This window comes from Ranitomeya variabilis, chromosome 7 (assembly GCF_051348905.1).
Source record: "Ranitomeya variabilis isolate aRanVar5 chromosome 7, aRanVar5.hap1, whole genome shotgun sequence".
Lineage (NCBI taxonomy): Eukaryota > Metazoa > Chordata > Amphibia > Anura > Dendrobatidae > Ranitomeya > Ranitomeya variabilis.
The window spans coordinates 4,881,890-4,899,108 of record NC_135238.1 but is presented as its reverse complement, the minus strand read 5'-3'; the positions used below and the strand labels follow the sequence as shown (position 1 = coordinate 4,899,108).

The 17,219-nt window shown below is 39.2% G+C and overlaps 1 protein-coding gene across 2 annotated transcripts in view; it reads left to right on the top strand.

Annotated features, from left to right (window-relative positions):
* Positions 1-11,253, top strand: part of LOC143785060 (uncharacterized) — a 70,595-nt gene extending 59,342 nt beyond the window's left edge. For both annotated transcript variants that reach the window (XM_077273729.1, XM_077273728.1), the window contains one exon: positions 10,905-11,253. In XM_077273729.1, the coding sequence (XP_077129844.1) occupies positions 10,905-11,125 (221 nt within the window). In that variant the 3' untranslated portion in view covers positions 11,126-11,253. The remainder of the gene's footprint in view (positions 1-10,904) is intronic.
* Positions 11,254-17,219: the final 5,966 nt, after the last annotated feature.

Here is a 17,219-nt window from a genome sequence, read left to right as displayed (position 1 = left end):
TTTTTTTTCTTGGGGGAGGTCTGTCTCTTTTTCCTTCCATATGATGTGACTGTTTTTTCCTTTTCTTGGGGGAGGTCTGTTTCTTTTTCCTTCTTTATCATGTGACTGGTTTTTCTTTTCTTGGGGGAGGTGTGTCTCTTTTCCCTTCTATATCATGTGACTGTTTTTTCTTGGGGGGAGGTATGTCTCTTTTTCCTTCTATATCATGTGACTGTTTTTTCTTTTCTTGGGGGAGGTCTGTCTCTTTTCCCTTCTATATCATGTGACTGTTTTTTTCTTTTCTTGGGGGGAGGTCTGTCTCTTTTCCCTTCTATATCATGTGACTGTTTTTTCTTTTCTTGGGGGGAGGTCTGTCTCTTTTTCCTTCTATATCATGTGACTGTTTTTTCTTTTCTTGGGAGAAGGTGTGTCTCTTTTTCCTTCCATATCATGTGACTGTTTTTTCCTTTTCTTGGGGAGGTTTGTCTCTTTTCCCTTCTATATCATGTGACAGTTTTTTTCTTTTCTTGGGGGAGGTCTGTCTCTTTTCCCTTCTATATCATGTGACTGTTTTTTCTTTTCTTGGGGGAGGTGTGTCTCTTTTCCCTTCTATATCATGTGACTGTTTTTTCTTTTCTTGGGGGAGGTCTGTCTCTTTTTCCTTCTTTATCATGTGACTGTTTTTTATTTTCTTGGGGGAGGTCTGTCTCTTTTCACTTCTATATCATGTGACTGTTTTTTTTTTCTTGGGGGAGGTCTGTCTCTTTTTCCTTCTATATCATGTGACTGTTTTTTTCTTTTCTTGGGGGGAGGTCTTTCTCTTTTCCCTTCTATATCATGTGACTTTTTTTTCTTTTCTTGGGGGAGGTCTGTCTCCTTTTTCTTCTTTATCATGTGACTTTTTTTCTTTTCTTGGGGGAGGTCTGTCTCTTTTCCCTTCTATATCATGTGACTGTTTTTTCTTTTCTTGGGGGAGGTCTGTCTCTTTTCCCTTCTTTATCATGTGACTGTTTTTTCTTTTCTTGGGGGAGGTGTGTCTCTTTTCCCTTCTATATCATGTGACTGTTTTTTCTTTTCTTGGGGGAGGTCTGTCTCTTTTTCCTTCTTTATCATGTGACTGTTTTTTCTTTTCTTGGGGGGAGGTCTGTCTCTTTTCCCTTCTATATCATGTGACTGTTTTTTTTTTCTTGGGGGAGGTCTGTCTCTTTTTCCTTCTATATCATGTGACTGTTTTTTCTTTTCTTGGGGAGAGGTCTGTCTCTTTTTCCTTCTATATCATGTGACTGTTTTTCTTGGGTGGAGGTCTGTCTCTTTTCCCTTCTATATCATGTGACTGTTTTTTTCTTTTCTTGGGGGGAGGTCTGTCTCTTTTCCCTTCTATATCATGTGACTGGTTTTTCTTTTCTTGGGGAGAGGTCTGTCTCTTTTTCCTTCTATATCATGTGACTGTTTTTCTTGGGTGGAGGTCTGTCTCTTTTTCCTTCTATATGATGTGACTGTTTTTTCCTTTTCTTGGGGGAGGTCTGTTTCTTTTTCCTTCTTTATCATGTGACTGGTTTTTCTTTTCTTGGGGGAGGTCTGTCTCTTTTTCCTTCTATATCATGTGACTGTTTTTTCTTTTCTTGGGGGAGGTCTGTCTCTTTTCCCTTCTATATCATGTGATTGTTTTTTCTTGGGGGGAGGTATGTCTCTTTTTCCTTCTATATCATGTGACTGTTTTTTCTTTTCTTGGGGGAGGTCTGTCTCTTTTCCCTTCTATATCATGTGACTGTTTTTTTCTTTTCTTGGGGGGAGGTCTGTCTCTTTTCCCTTCTATATCATGTGACTGTTTTTTCTTTTCTTGGGGGGAGGTCTGTCTCTTTTCCCTTCTATATCATGTCACTGTTTTTCTTTTCTTGGAGGAGGTCTTTCTCTTTTTCCTTCCATATCATGTGACTGTTTTTTCTTTTCTTGGGGGAGGTCTGTCTCTTTTCCCTTCTATATCATGTGACTGTTTTTTCTTTTCTTGGGGGAGGTCTGTCTCTTTTCCCTTCTATATCATGTGACTGATTTTTCTTTTCTTGGGGGAGGTCTGTCTCTTTTCCCTTCTGTATCATGTGACTGTTTTTTCTTTTCTTGGGGGAGGTGTGTCTCTTTTTCCTTCTATATCATGTGACTGTTTTTTCTTTTCTTGGGGGGAGGTCTGTCTCTTTTCCCTTCTATATCATGTGAATGTTTTTTCTTTTCTTGGGGGAGGTCTGTCTCTTTTTCCTTCTATATCATGTGAATGTTTTTTCTTTTCTTGGGGGAGGTCTGTCTCTTTTCCCTTCTATATCATGTGACTGTTTTTTCTTTTCTTGGGGGAGGTCTGTCTCTTTTTCCTTCTATATCATGTGACTGTTTTTTCTTTTCTTGGGGGGAGGTCTGTCTCTTTTCCCTTCTATATCATGTCACTGTTTTTCTTTTCTTGGAGGAGGTCTGTCTCTTTTCCCTTCTATATCATGTGATTGTTTTTTCTTTTCTTGAGGGGAGGTCTGTCTCTTTTCCCTTCTATATCATGTGACTGTTTTTTCTTTTCTTGAGGGGAGGTCTTTCTCTTTTTCCTTCCATATCATGTGACTGTTTTTTCTTTTCTTGGGGGAGGTCTGTCTCTTTTCCCTTCTATATCATGTGACTGTTTTTTCTTTTCTTGGGGGAGGTCTGTCTCTTTTCCCTTCTATATCATGTGACTGATTTTTCTTTTCTTGGGGGAGGTCTGTCTCTTTTTCCTTCTATATCATGTGACTGTTTTTTCTTTTCTTGGGGGGAGGTCTGTCTCTTTTCCCTTCTATATCATGTGATTGTTTTTTCTTTTCTTGAGGGGAGGTCTTTCTCTTTTTCCTTCTATATCATGTGACTGTTTTTTCTTTTCTTGGGGGAGGTCTGTCTCTTTTTCCTTCTATATCATGTGACTGTTTTTTCTTTTCTTGGGGGAGGTCTGTCTCTTTTCCCTTCTATATCATGTGACTGTTTTTTCTTTTCTTGGGGGGAGGTCTGTCTCTTTTTCCTTCTATATCATGTGACTGTTTTTTCTTTTCTTGGGAGAAGGTGTGTCTCTTTTCCCTTCTATATCATGTGACTGTTTTTTTTCTTTTCTTGGAGGAGGTCTGTCTCTTTTCCCTTCTATATCATGTGACTGTTTTTCTTTTCTTGGAGGAGGTCTTTCTCTTTTTCCTTCTATATCATGTGACTGTTTTTTCTTTTCTTGGGGGAGGTCTGTCTCTTTTCCCTTCTATATCATGTGATTGTTTTTCTTTTCTTGGAGGAGGTCTGTCTCTTTTCCCTTCTATATCATGTGACTGTTTTTTCTTTTCTTGGAGGAGGTCTTTCTCTTTTCCCTTCTATATCTTGTGATTGTTTTTTCTTTTCTTGGGGTAGGTCTTTCTCTTTTTCCTTCTATATCATGTGACTGTTTTTTCTTTTCTTGGGGGAGGTCTGTCTCTTTTCCCTTCTATATCATGTGACTGTTTTTTCTTTTCTTGGAGGAGGTCTTTCTCTTTTCCCTTCTATATCTTGTGATTGTTTTTTCTTTTCTTGGGGTAGGTCTTTCTCTTTTTCCTTCTATATCATGTGACTGTTTTTTCTTTTCTTGAGGGGAGGTCTTTCTCTTTTCCCTTCTATATCTTGTGATTGTTTTTTCTTTTCTTGGGGTAGGTCTTTCTCTTTTTCCTTCTATATCATGTGACTGTTTTTTCTTTTCTTGGGGGAGGTCTGTCTCTTTTCCCTTCTATATCATGTGATTGTTTTTTTCTTTTCTTGAGGGGAGGTCTTTCTCTTTTCCCTTCTATATCATGTGATTGTTTTTTCTTTTCTTGGGGGAGGTCTGTCTCTTTTCCCTTCTATATCATGTGACTGTTTTTTTTTTCTTGGGAGAAGGTGTGTCTCTTTTCCCTTCTATATCATGTCACTGTTTTTCTTTTCTTGGAGGAGGTCTGTCTCTTTTCCCTTCTATATCATGTGTCTGTTTTTTCTTTTCTTGGAGGAGGTCTTTCTCTTTTTCCTTCTATATCATGTCACTGTTTTTCTTTTCTTGGGGGAGGTCTGTCTCTTTTCCCTTCTATATCATGTGACTGTTTTTTCTTTTCTTGAGGGGAGGTCTTTCTCTTTTTCCTTCTATATCATGTGACTGTTTTTTCTTTTCTTGGGGGAGGTCTGTCTCTTTTCCCTTCTATATCATGTGATTGTTTTTTTCTTTTCTTGAGGGGAGGTCTTTCTCTTTTCCCTTCTATATCATGTGATTGTTTTTTCTTTTCTTGGGGGAGGTCTGTCTCTTTTCCCTTCTATATCATGTGACTGTTTTTTCTTTTCTTGGGGGGAGGTCTGTCTCTTTTCCCTTCTATATCATGTGATTGTTTTTTTCTTTTCTTGAGGGGAGGTCTTTCTCTTTTCCCTTCTATATCATGTGATTGTTTTTTCTTTTCTTGGGGGAGGTCTGTCTCTTTTTCCTTCTATATCATGTGACTGTTTTTTCTTTTCTTGGAGGAGGTCTGTCTCTTTTTCCTTCTATATCATGTGACTGTTTTTTCTTTTCTTGGGGGGAGGTCTGTCTCTTTTCCCTTCTATATCATGTGACTGTTTTTTCTTTTCTTGGGGGGAGGTCTGTCTCTTTTCCCTTCTATATCATGTGATTGTTTTTTCTTTTCTTGGAGGAGGTCTGTCTCTTTTCCCTTCTATATCATGTCACTGTTTTTCTTTTCTTGGGGGAGGTCTGTCTCTTTTCCCTTCTATATCATGTGACTGTTTTTTTCTTTTCTTGGGGGAGGTCTGTCTCTTTTCCCTTCTATATCATGTGACTGGTTTTTCTTTTCTTGGGGGAGGTCTGTCTCTTTTCCCTTCTATATCATGTGACTGTTTTTTCTTTTCTTGGGGGGAGGTCTGTCTCTTTTCCCTTCTATATCATGTGATTGTTTTTTCTTTTCTTGAGGGGAGGTCTTTCTCTTTTCCCTTCTATATCATGTGATTGTTTTTTCTTTTCTTGGGTGAGGTCTGTCTCTTTTTCCTTCTATATCATGTGACTGTTTTTTCTTTTCTTGGGGGAGGTGTGTCTCTTTTCCCATCTATATCTTGTGATTGTTTTTTCTTTTCTTGGAGGAGGTCTGTCTCTTTTCCCTTCTATATCATGTCACTGTTTTTCTTTTCTTGGAGGAGGTCTTTCTCTTTTTCCTTCTATATCATGTGACTGTTTTTTCTTTTCTTGGGGGAGGTCTGTCTCTTTTCCCTTCTATATCATGTGATTGTTTTTCTTTTCTTGGAGGAGGTCTGTCTCTTTTCCCTTCTATATCATGTGACTGTTTTTTCTTTTCTTGGAGGAGGTCTTTCTCTTTTTCCTTCTATATCATGTGACTGTTTTTTCTTTTCTTGGGGGAGGTCTGTCTCTTTTCCCTTCTATATCATGTGATTGTTTTTTTCTTTTCTTGAGGGGAGGTCTTTCTCTTTTCCCTTCTATATCATGTGATTGTTTTTTCTTTTCTTGGGGGAGGTCTGTCTCTTTTCCCTTCTATATCATGTGACTGTTTTTTTTTTCTTGGGAGAAGGTGTGTCTCTTTTCCCTTCTATATCATGTCACTGTTTTTCTTTTCTTGGAGGAGGTCTGTCTCTTTTCCCTTCTATATCATGTGTCTGTGTTTTCTTTTCTTGGAGGAGGTCTTTCTCTTTTTCCTTCTATATCATGTCACTGTTTTTCTTTTCTTGGGGGAGGTCTGTCTCTTTTCCCTTCTATATCATGTGACTGTTTTTTCTTTTCTTGAGGGGAGGTCTTTCTCTTTTTCCTTCTATATCATGTGACTGTTTTTTCTTTTCTTGGGGGAGGTCTGTCTCTTTTCCCTTCTATATCATGTGATTGTTTTTTTCTTTTCTTGAGGGGAGGTCTTTCTCTTTTCCCTTCTATATCATGTGATTGTTTTTTCTTTTCTTGGGGGAGGTCTGTCTCTTTTCCCTTCTATATCATGTGACTGTTTTTTCTTTTCTTGGGGGGAGGTCTGTCTCTTTTCCCTTCTATATCATGTGACTGTTTTTTCTTTTCTTGGGGGAGGTCTTTCTCTTTTCCCTTCTATATCATGTGATTGTTTTTTCTTTTCTTGGGGGAGGTCTGTCTCTTTTTCCTTCTATATCATGTGACTGTTTTTTCTTTTCTTGGAGGAGGTCTGTCTCTTTTTCCTTCTATATCATGTGACTGTTTTTTCTTTTCTTGGGGGGAGGTCTGTCTCTTTTCCCTTCTATATCATGTGACTGTTTTTTCTTTTCTTGGGGGGAGGTCTGTCTCTTTTCCCTTCTATATCATGTGATTGTTTTTTCTTTTCTTGGAGGAGGTCTGTCTCTTTTCCCTTCTATATCATGTCACTGTTTTTCTTTTCTTGGGGGAGGTCTGTCTCTTTTCCCTTCTATATCATGTGACTGGTTTTTCTTTTCTTGGGGGAGGTCTGTCTCTTTTCCCTTCTATATCATGTGACTGTTTTTTCTTTTCTTGGGGGGAGGTCTGTCTCTTTTCCCTTCTATATCATGTGATTGTTTTTTCTTTTCTTGAGGGGAGGTCTTTCTCTTTTCCCTTCTATATCATGTGATTGTTTTTTCTTTTCTTGGGTGAGGTCTGTCTCTTTTTCCTTCTATATCATGTGACTGTTTTTTCTTTTCTTGGGGGAGGTGTGTCTCTTTTCCCATCTATATCTTGTGATTGTTTTTTCTTTTCTTGGGGGAGGTCTGTCTCTTTTCCCTTCTATATCATGTGACTGTTTTTTCTTTTCTTGGGGGAGGTCTGTCTCTTTTCCCTTCTATATCATGTGACTGTTTTTTCTTTTCTTGGGGGGAGGTCTGTCTCTTTTCCCTTCTATATCATGTGATTGTTTTTTCTTTTCTTGAGGGGAGGTCTTTCTCTTTTCCCTTCTATATCATGTGATTGTTTTTTCTTTTCTTGGGTGAGGTCTGTCTCTTTTTCCTTCTATATCATGTGACTGTTTTTTCTTTTCTTGGGGGAGGTGTGTCTCTTTTCCCATCTATATCTTGTGATTGTTTTTTCTTTTCTTGGGGGGAGGTCTGTCTCTTTTCCCTTCTATATCATGTGACTGTTTTTTTCTTTTCTTGGGGGAGGTCTGTCTCTTTTCCCTTCTATATCATGTGACTGGTTTTTCTTTTCTTGGGGGAGGTCTGTCTCTTTTCCCTTCTATATCATGTGACTGTTTTTTCTTTTCTTGGGGGGAGGTCTGTCTCTTTTCCCTTCTATATCATGTGATTGTTTTTTCTTTTCTTGAGGGGAGGTCTTTCTCTTTTCCCTTCTATATCATGTGATTGTTTTTTCTTTTCTTGGGTGAGGTCTGTCTCTTTTTCCTTCTATATCATGTGACTGTTTTTTCTTTTCTTGGGGGAGGTGTGTCTCTTTTCCCATTCATATCTTGTGATTGTTTTTTCTTTTCTTGGGGGAGGTCTGTCTCTTTTCCCTTCTATATCATGTGACTGGTTTTTCTTTTCTTGGGGGAGGTCTGTCTCTTTTCCCTTCTATATCATGTGACTGTTTTTTCTTTTCTTGGGGGGAGGTCTGTCTCTTTTCCCTTCTATATCATGTGATTGTTTTTTCTTTTCTTGAGGGGAGGTCTTTCTCTTTTCCCTTCTATATCATGTGATTGTTTTTTCTTTTCTTGGGTGAGGTCTGTCTCTTTTTCCTTCTATATCATGTGACTGTTTTTTCTTTTCTTGGGGGAGGTGTGTCTCTTTTCCCATCTATATCTTGTGATTGTTTTTTCTTTTCTTGGGGGGAGGTCTGTCTCTTTTCCCTTCTATATCATGTGACTGTTTTTTCTTTTCTTGGGGGAGGTCTTTCTCTTTTCCCTTCTATATCATGTGACTGTTTTTTCTTTTCTTGGGGGAGGTCTGTCTCTTTTCCCTTCTATATCATGTGACTGTTTTTTTTTTTCTTGGGGGGAGGTCTGTCTCTTTTCCCTTCTATATCATGTGACTGTTTTTTCTTTTCTTGGGGGAGGTCTGTCTCTTTTCCCTTCTATATCATGTGATTGTTTTTTCTTTTCTTGGAGGAGGTCTGTCTCTTTTCCCTTCTATATCATGTCACTGTTTTTCTTTTCTTGGGGGAGGTCTGTCTCTTTTCCCTTCTATATCATGTGACTGTTTTTTTCTTTTCTTGGGGTAGGTCTGTCTCTTTTCCCTTCTATATCATGTGACTGGTTTTTCTTTTCTTGGGGTAGGTCTGTCTCTTTTCCCTTCTATATCATGTGACTGTTTTTTATTTTCTTGAGGGGAGGTCTTTCTCTTTTCCCTTCTATATCATGTGACTGTTTTTTCTTTTCTTGGGGGAGGTCTTTCTCTTTTTCCTTCTATATCATGTGACTGTTTTTTCTTTTCTTGGGGGAGATCTGTCTCTTTTCCCTTCTATATCATGTGACAGTTTTTTCTTTTCTTGGGGGGAGGTCTGTCTCTTTTCCCTTCTGTATCATGTGACTGTTTTTTCTTTTCTTGGGGGGAGGTCTGTCTCTTTTTCCTTCTATATCATGTGACTGTTTTTTCTTTTCTTGGAGGAGGTCTTTCTCTTTTTCCTTCTATATCATGTGACTGTTTTTTCTTTTCTTGGGGGAGGTCTGTCTCTTTTCCCTTCTATATCATGTGACTGTTTTTTCTTTTCTTGGGGGGAGGTCTGTCTCTTTTTCCTTCTATATCATGTGACTGTTTTTTCTTTTCTTGGGGGAGGTCTGTCTCTTTTCCCTTCTATATCATGTGACTGTTTTTTCTTTTCTTGGGGGGAGGTCTGTCTCTTTTCCCTTCTATATCATGTGACTGTTTTTTCTTTTCTTGGAGGAGGTCTGTCTCTTTTCCCTTCTATATCATGTGACTGTTTTTTCTTTTCTTGGGGGGAGGTCTGTCTCTTTTCCCTTCTATATCATGTGACTGTTTTTTCTTTTCTTGGGGGAGGTGTGTCTCTTTTCCCATTCATATCTTGTGATTGTTTTTTCTTTTCTTGGGGGAGGTCTGTCTCTTTTCCCTTCTATATCATGTGACTGGTTTTTCTTTTCTTGGGGGAGGTCTGTCTCTTTTCCCTTCTATATCATGTGACTGTTTTTTCTTTTCTTGGGGGGAGGTCTGTCTCTTTTCCCTTCTATATCATGTGATTGTTTTTTCTTTTCTTGAGGGGAGGTCTTTCTCTTTTCCCTTCTATATCATGTGATTGTTTTTTCTTTTCTTGGGTGAGGTCTGTCTCTTTTTCCTTCTATATCATGTGACTGTTTTTTCTTTTCTTGGGGGAGGTGTGTCTCTTTTCCCATCTATATCTTGTGATTGTTTTTTCTTTTCTTGGGGGGAGGTCTGTCTCTTTTCCCTTCTATATCATGTGACTGTTTTTTCTTTTCTTGGGGGAGGTCTTTCTCTTTTCCCTTCTATATCATGTGACTGTTTTTTCTTTTCTTGGGGGAGGTCTGTCTCTTTTCCCTTCTATATCATGTGACTGTTTTTTCTTTTCTTGGGGGGAGGTCTGTCTCTTTTCCCTTCTATATCATGTGACTGTTTTTTCTTTTCTTGGGGGGAGGTCTGTCTCTTTTCCCTTCTATATCATGTGATTGTTTTTTCTTTTCTTGGAGGAGGTCTGTCTCTTTTCCCTTCTATATCATGTCACTGTTTTTCTTTTCTTGGGGGAGGTCTGTCTCTTTTCCCTTCTATATCATGTGACTGTTTTTTTCTTTTCTTGGGGTAGGTCTGTCTCTTTTCCCTTCTATATCATGTGACTGGTTTTTCTTTTCTTGGGGTAGGTCTGTCTCTTTTCCCTTCTATATCATGTGACTGTTTTTTCTTTTCTTGAGGGGAGGTCTTTCTCTTTTCCCTTCTATATCATGTGACTGTTTTTTCTTTTCTTGGGGGAGGTCTTTCTCTTTTTCCTTCTATATCATGTGACTGTTTTTTCTTTTCTTGGGGGAGGTCTGTCTCTTTTCCCTTCTATATCATGTGACAGTTTTTTCTTTTCTTGGGGGGAGGTCTGTCTCTTTTCCCTTCTGTATCATGTGACTGTTTTTTCTTTTCTTGGGGGGAGGTCTGTCTCTTTTTCCTTCTATATCATGTGACTGTTTTTTCTTTTCTTGGAGGAGGTCTTTCTCTTTTTCCTTCTATATCATGTGACTGTTTTTTCTTTTCTTGGGGGAGGTCTGTCTCTTTTCCCTTCTATATCATGTGACTGTTTTTTCTTTTCTTGGGGGGAGGTCTGTCTCTTTTTCCTTCTATATCATGTGACTGTTTTTTCTTTTCTTGGGGGAGGTCTGTCTCTTTTCCCTTCTATATCATGTGACTGTTTTTTCTTTTCTTGGGGGGAGGTCTGTCTCTTTTCCCTTCTATATCATGTGACTGTTTTTTCTTTTCTTGGGGGAGGTCTTTCTCTTTTCCCTTCTATATCATGTGACTGTTTTTTCTTTTCTTGGGGGGAGGTCTGTCTCTTTTCCCTTCTATATCATGTGATTGTTTTTTCTTTTCTTGGAGGAGGTCTGTCTCTTTTTCCTTCTATATCATGTGACTGTTTTTTCTTTTCTTGGGGGAGGTCTGTCTCTTTTCCCTTCTATATCATGTGATTGTTTTTTTCTTTTCTTGAGGGGAGGTCTTTCTCTTTTTCCTTCTTTATCATGTGACTGGTTTTTCTTTTCTTGGGGGAGGTCTGTCTCTTTTCCCTTCTATATCATGTGACTGTTTTTTCTTTTCTTGGGGGGAGGTCTGTCTCTTTTTCCTTCTATATCATGTGACTGTTTTTTCTTTTCTTGGGGGAGGTCTGTCTCTTTTCCCTTCTATATCATGTGACTGTTTTTTCTTTTCTTGGGGGGAGGTCTGTCTCTTTTCCCTTCTATATCATGTGACTGTTTTTTCTTTTCTTGGAGGAGGTCTTTCTCTTTTTCCTTCTATATCTTGTGACTGTTTTTCTTTCTGGGATTTTCCAGGGAAGAGGAAGGTGTTTGTGGTGATTGATGATTTGGATGACATTGGACACAAGATGAAGCAGCAGATCCTGGAGAGTCAGCCGAGTCTGGGGACGATGGTGGCAGAGATCTTCCTCTTCACTGGATCTGAGAAGAAGAACATGGATCAGGACAAGCACAGAAGTAGAATGAGCAAATCAACAATGGACAAAATCAGCAACATGAAGAAATGTCTGACATGAAAATCACACGAGACTGAAATATTGTTCCATGAGAGCTGAGGAATAAGGGGTTAATGGGAAATTTCTGGGGAAGATGATATAATATATTGTACTGTGTTCACTGTCAGTGAATAAAGGAATAAAGGAAAGGATACAATGGAGGATGGATCTTTTCTGCTGAGGACACCAATACTGGCTTCCAATAATGATGGAGAAAGGAATCCAGGAGGCGATGGGGAGAGAACGGCAGATGTAATTGTCAGCACGTTTCTAAGTACATAGAGCTCTTCATCAGGAGGAGCCACATTACAAAGAGGCGCGCACATGTTTATATGGGATCTTCAGTAGCTATGTGACTTGTGGGAGAAACGTCCTGAGACAGATTAGGACGGGCCGGAGGAACGCCATGACTGGGTGACAAACAGAGGGTAACACCCCACTCAGGAAGGACAGGAAAGGTGGAGGGGTGTGTATTTTCATTAACCCCTTAGAGACCAGGGGTATTTCTGTTTTTACTCCCCTTCTTCCCAGAGCCATATTTTTTTCTATTTTTTTGTCAATATGGCCGTATGAGGGCTTGTTTTTTTGCGGGACGAGTTTTACTTTCAAACCACACCATTGGTTTTACCATGTCGCGTACTCGAAAATGGGGGAAAAAAAATTCTACGCGCGTTGAAGTTGAAAGTGCAATTCCACAGTTTTTTTTTTTTACCATATTCACTAAATGCTAAAACTGACCAGAATTATGATTCTCCAGGTCATTTCGAGTTCATAGACACCAAACATGTCTAGGTTATTTTTTGTGTGCAGGAGAAATGCTCATCTGCTATAAGCAAGAGGTCAGAGGTCTCCTGCAGACCAACCCATTGGCATCCCACGATCATGTGACAGGGATGCGATCGCGCTGTTCTGGTGGTCTCCATGGAGACCCCCGGCTCCAAGATGGCTGCGGGGTCCTTCCGGGTGCTGCAGGGAAGGTGGCTTGTGAGCGCCTGCTGACAGCAGCACCTGAGACGCCTCCTTCCTGCCTGTCAGATCCTGATGTGATACTAAGCAGTGTCAGATCAGCGATCTGATGTTATACAGTGATATCCCAACCTGGGACAATGTAATAAAGTAAAAAAAATATATTATAAAGTGTAAAAATATATATTTTTTTTTTTAAATCCCCAAATAAAGAAAAAAAATTAAATAAATATTTTTCCAATAAAAACATTTACTCATGTGAATAAAAAAAATAAAAGTACACATATTTGGTATCATCACGTCCGTAAGGACTCGCTCTATAAAACTGTCCCACTAGTTAAGCCCTTCAGTGAACACCGTAAAAAAATTAAATAAAAAACGAGGCAAAAAACAACGCTTTATCATCATACCGCCAAACAAAAAGTGCAATAAAACGCGATCAAAAAGATGGATGTAAAAAAAAAAGGTTTCGCTGAAAACATCATCTTGTCCCACAAAACAAACGAGCTACCAAACAGCTCTATCAGAAGAAAAATAGAAAAGTTATAGTCCTCAGAATAAAGCGATGTAAAAATAATTATTTTTTCTATAAAATAGTTTTTATTGTATAAAAGCGCCAAAACATAAAAAAATGATATAAATGAGGTATCGCTGTAATCGTACTGACCAGAAGAATAAAACTGCTTTATCCATTTTACCACACGCGGAACGGTATAGAAGAAAAAAAAATCAATTCCTGAATTGCTGGGTTTTATTCATTCTGTCTCCCAAAAATCGGAATAGAAAGAGATCAAAATGCATAATGTGATCGAAAATTATACCAATAAAAAAGACAGTTCGTCCCACAAAAAACAAGACCTCACATGACTCTGTGGGCCGAAATATGTAAAAATCATAGCTCTAAAAATGTGGTGATGTGAAAACTAGTATTCACAATAAAAAGCGTCTTTTAGTGTTTGACAGCAGCCAATCATAAAAACCCGCTATAAATCTGGTATCGCTGTAATCCCACCGACCCAAAGAATAAAGTTGTCTAATCACTTATACCCGCACAAGGAACGGCATAAAAAATAAATAAAACCAATTCTTCACATGCTGTTGATTTTTTCATTCTGCCTCCCAAAGGTCACAGTAAGGTCCGGCGCACATTTATCCTGCGCTCTGCACTGAGCGCTTACACTGAGGTTTACATGTAAATCTCTGAAATACGTGATTCAGACGGAACCCCCAGGGGAAAATTCTAATAATGAGGCAGATGGAGGCACTGTAGACGCCATAGCACCTGTGATCTATGGGTGTCTGTCTTTTTAGGATTGCATAAAAGTACTGTTGGCCACAGTTTTGTGCACTTCTGAAAAGAATGAAACCACGAAAAAGAGGCCAGACGGAGTCCAGAGTAAATCTGCTGCCTCATTATAGTGAGTGGATCCATCGGGGATTTTATCTGTCGCGTCACGCAGAGATTTAGATGGGGATCCAAGAAGTATCGTTTCTCCTTGCAGAGAGTGACATGTTAAGCATGTCGAGCTGAGGAGACTTAAAGCCACAATGCTCCTCTGGGAAATATGCAAATTGCCTCTTCAGAGAGGAAGAGGAATAGAACTCTAGTGCCAACTATTGGAAGTAGCGATCCTAACAGTCAATGTCGACCGTTTAACGAGCCTTGTCACATAACTTAGGATAAAAGCCAAACCAGAATCTCAATTTGCAGACACTGTGTTTCGGGGTAAGGAGAAACGATACTTCTTGGATCCCGGTCAGACGCCTCTCAATCAGCCAAACCAGATCTCGACTTTGCACTGACGAGGGGCAGTACCCCAAAACACAGCGTCTGCAAATTGAGATTCTGATTTGGCTTTTATCCTAAGTCATGTGACAACGCTCGTTAAAGGGTCGACATTGACTGTTAGGATTGTTACTTCCACAATTTAGAGATTTAGATGGAAACCCCAAAGTAAGTGCTCAGCGTAGAGCGACAGATAAATGTGACCCAAAACATTATGTAAAATGTTCCCAGTAAAAGCTTCAACTCAATCTACAAAAAGCAAGTCCCCACCCAGCTCTGTCATCTGTTACCGGAAATATAGGGGGCTTCCACGTTACTGGTAGCACAAAATCTCTGGAAGAGCAAAGTGGTTCCTCGGTCCCCAAAAGAAACTCAGCAAATTCTCCGCTCCCAAATCCAAATGCCCCCCTCCCTTCTGACCCCAATGTGCCTAATCCACATGTTTGCCATTTCTGTATTGATAAGAGCCCGCGTAATTTACAGGTGCATGTCTCCAAAAGCTGAAAATCCCTTAAACAAGAATTGAAAAACTCTTATCTGGCTACAAAAAACTTTTACAAGCTGTGATACTTTCAACAAGGGGCGCTACTAGGTACTGACCATGAAGGGTGCGCAAACTTTGCATTGGCTAATTTTCCGTTTTGTAATTTTTTAAATGTAAAAGATAAAAATAAATACATTTAGTAAAGTAAATGTGTCATCTGTAACTTTAGACCGTTTAGATCATTTAGTCTTCAACTTGCTTAACTGTTCACAGTAACAGTAATTTTGACCAGGGGCGCCCAAACTTTCACATACCACAGTATGTGTCTTCGAGTATTTCTCAGGGGTGTGAAATCATCCATGAAAATATGTTAAGTAGAGATGGGCAAATTGCTTCAAGATTAACACCTTGCATTTCACAAAAAAAATCTAATTAGCCGGAATCCAGAATTTTTGTGATTTTATTCTCAACAAATGGGCTGATATAAAAGCCATGAAATGACCTGTTCAGTGGTGAAGACAGTAAGGATGCCCGACATCGAAAAACACATGCTAGGTGGCGAAAGATGAGAAAAATAGCCTACTGAAGACCACTCACGACACCTACTGGGTTGGAGCAGGGCTTCATGACGGCGCTGGGGAGGGTTAGATGAGTATATATTTTTTTTATTTTTATTATGTTCTGGGTCTGGAGGGAGAACTCATTTTCTTACTATTGCACCAACAGTTGTCTCCTTCTCACCCAGCGTCTTACTTATGGTTGTGTAGCCCATTCCAGCTTTGTGCAGGTCTAGGATCTTGTCCCTGACATCCTTATAAAGCTCTTTGGTGTTGCCCATGTTGTAGAGGTCAGAGTCTGACTGATTGAGTCTGTGGACAGGAGTCTTTTATAAAGGTGTCTATGTAAGACAGCTCTCTGTAATGCAGGTAACGAGGTGATTAGGAGTCTAACGGGTCTGTAGGAGCCAGAACTTAATGGTTGGTAGGGGATCAAATACTTATTTCTCACTGCAAAATGCAAATACATTTATATAGTTTATACAATGTGATTTTCCGGATTTTATTTTTGATATTCTATCTCTCAATGTTAAAATTATCCTGCCCTTAAAATTGTAGACTGTTTATGTCTTTGTCAACGGGCAAACTTACAAAATCAGCAAGTGATCAAATAATCATCTCCTTCACTGTATATAAGGCAAAATTAAAAAAATATATTATTCAAGTGAATTATTTAAAAACAGTTTTTATTGAAAAATAGGACATTTCAGTGTAATTTATGAAAGGAGCAAGAACTGCCAAAAATAAAAGTCTCAAATCCACCCTGTATTAGACATAAAGGAGGCCTCGTACACCTTCCGGTCACATTGACATGTATTGGTCTCCTAAACACGTAAAGGCTGATTGGAGAGAATTCAATGGATGAAGAACGCACAGAAAATTGACATGTGTCAGATTATTTTCTGCACCAAATCTGCACGTCAAAAGTGCTCAATGTGTGCGTGATATGTCAGGCTTCATTCACTTTTCTGGCATCAGATTTTGTGACAAATCTGCACCAAAAATAAACACAACAAAAATGCACCAAATCTGCAATGTGTGCACACAGCCTTACCCTATGGATAAGCAATACAATAACGATAACATTTTTTACAAGTTTTTTGAGGTTTTTATCCCAATGAAATGTATTCAAGAACACGTAATACTGTATGGCTAAGAAATGTAACCCAGCAACATTTTTAAACATTTGTTTTGAGTGTTATATATCACAAAAATGATTCCCAGAACCCATAACAGTGCATGGATAAGATATGGGTACAAACGAACAAAATTTTCAAGCTCTTTTGTACTGTTATACATCACCAAAATGTGACAGAAAGCATATAATACTGTATGGATGAGTAATGTAATCCTAAAATATTGAATATTACAATACTTTGTGTGCTGCTGTCATCTGGTGGTGTGGAAAAGTGTGAGCTAGTCCAGGCTTTGTTCATTTTAATAACAGCTCACTTAGCCGAATTATCTCTGTGATCAGCTTAGTACGTCTCTCTGTTAATCCTGATTATTTTATGTAACTGTATATGCTGTATTATTTTTTCCTTTTGTAAAATCTTTCTGTGTATCTATATATATAATTGTCTAAGGGTTTTTCCATCTGTCTGTCTGTCTGTCTGTCCTGGAAATCCCGCGTCTCTGATTGGTCGAGGCCGCCAGGCGACGGGTACAGCATGGCGACGATGATGTCATAAAGGTTGCCTCGACCAATCAGGGACGGGCACAGTCTGCCGCGAATTCGCCTCGACCAATCAGCAACAGGCACAGTATCGACGTAGATGTCATAATGGTTGCCATGGCGACGATGATGTCATAAAGGTTGCCTCGACCAATCAGCGACGGGCACAGTCTGCCGCAAATTCTGGAATCATCATTGTCCATATACTACGGGGACATGCATATTCTAGAATACCCGATGCATTAGAATCGGGCCACAGTCTAGTCTTTTATAACCACAGTCTATTGTTCTGGATAAATGTAAAATTTAAGAGTTCTGCTCCTTTTGTTCTGTAAACCGCACCCTGAAGGCATACACTACCAGAACCAGCCATCCAGTAGGCCTGTATATTAAAAACAACCAGTGGTGGCAGCAAGTTGTGCTGGGGTTATCGTGGTGCTAGAAGTGTCCGTACCAGGGTTATATATATATCATAAGTTGGAGTCGGAGGTGTATTTACGCTCACTGTTAGTTTCTGAATAATCGGCCTTACGGGAAACAGCCGCAGCCTCTTCTCTCAATTGCATAATTGTTTGGACAATAGGGGGCTTTTCGTGACAAAAAGATAACAGTGTGGGTGGTTCAGTGTGACCTCTCTTGCCTAGATC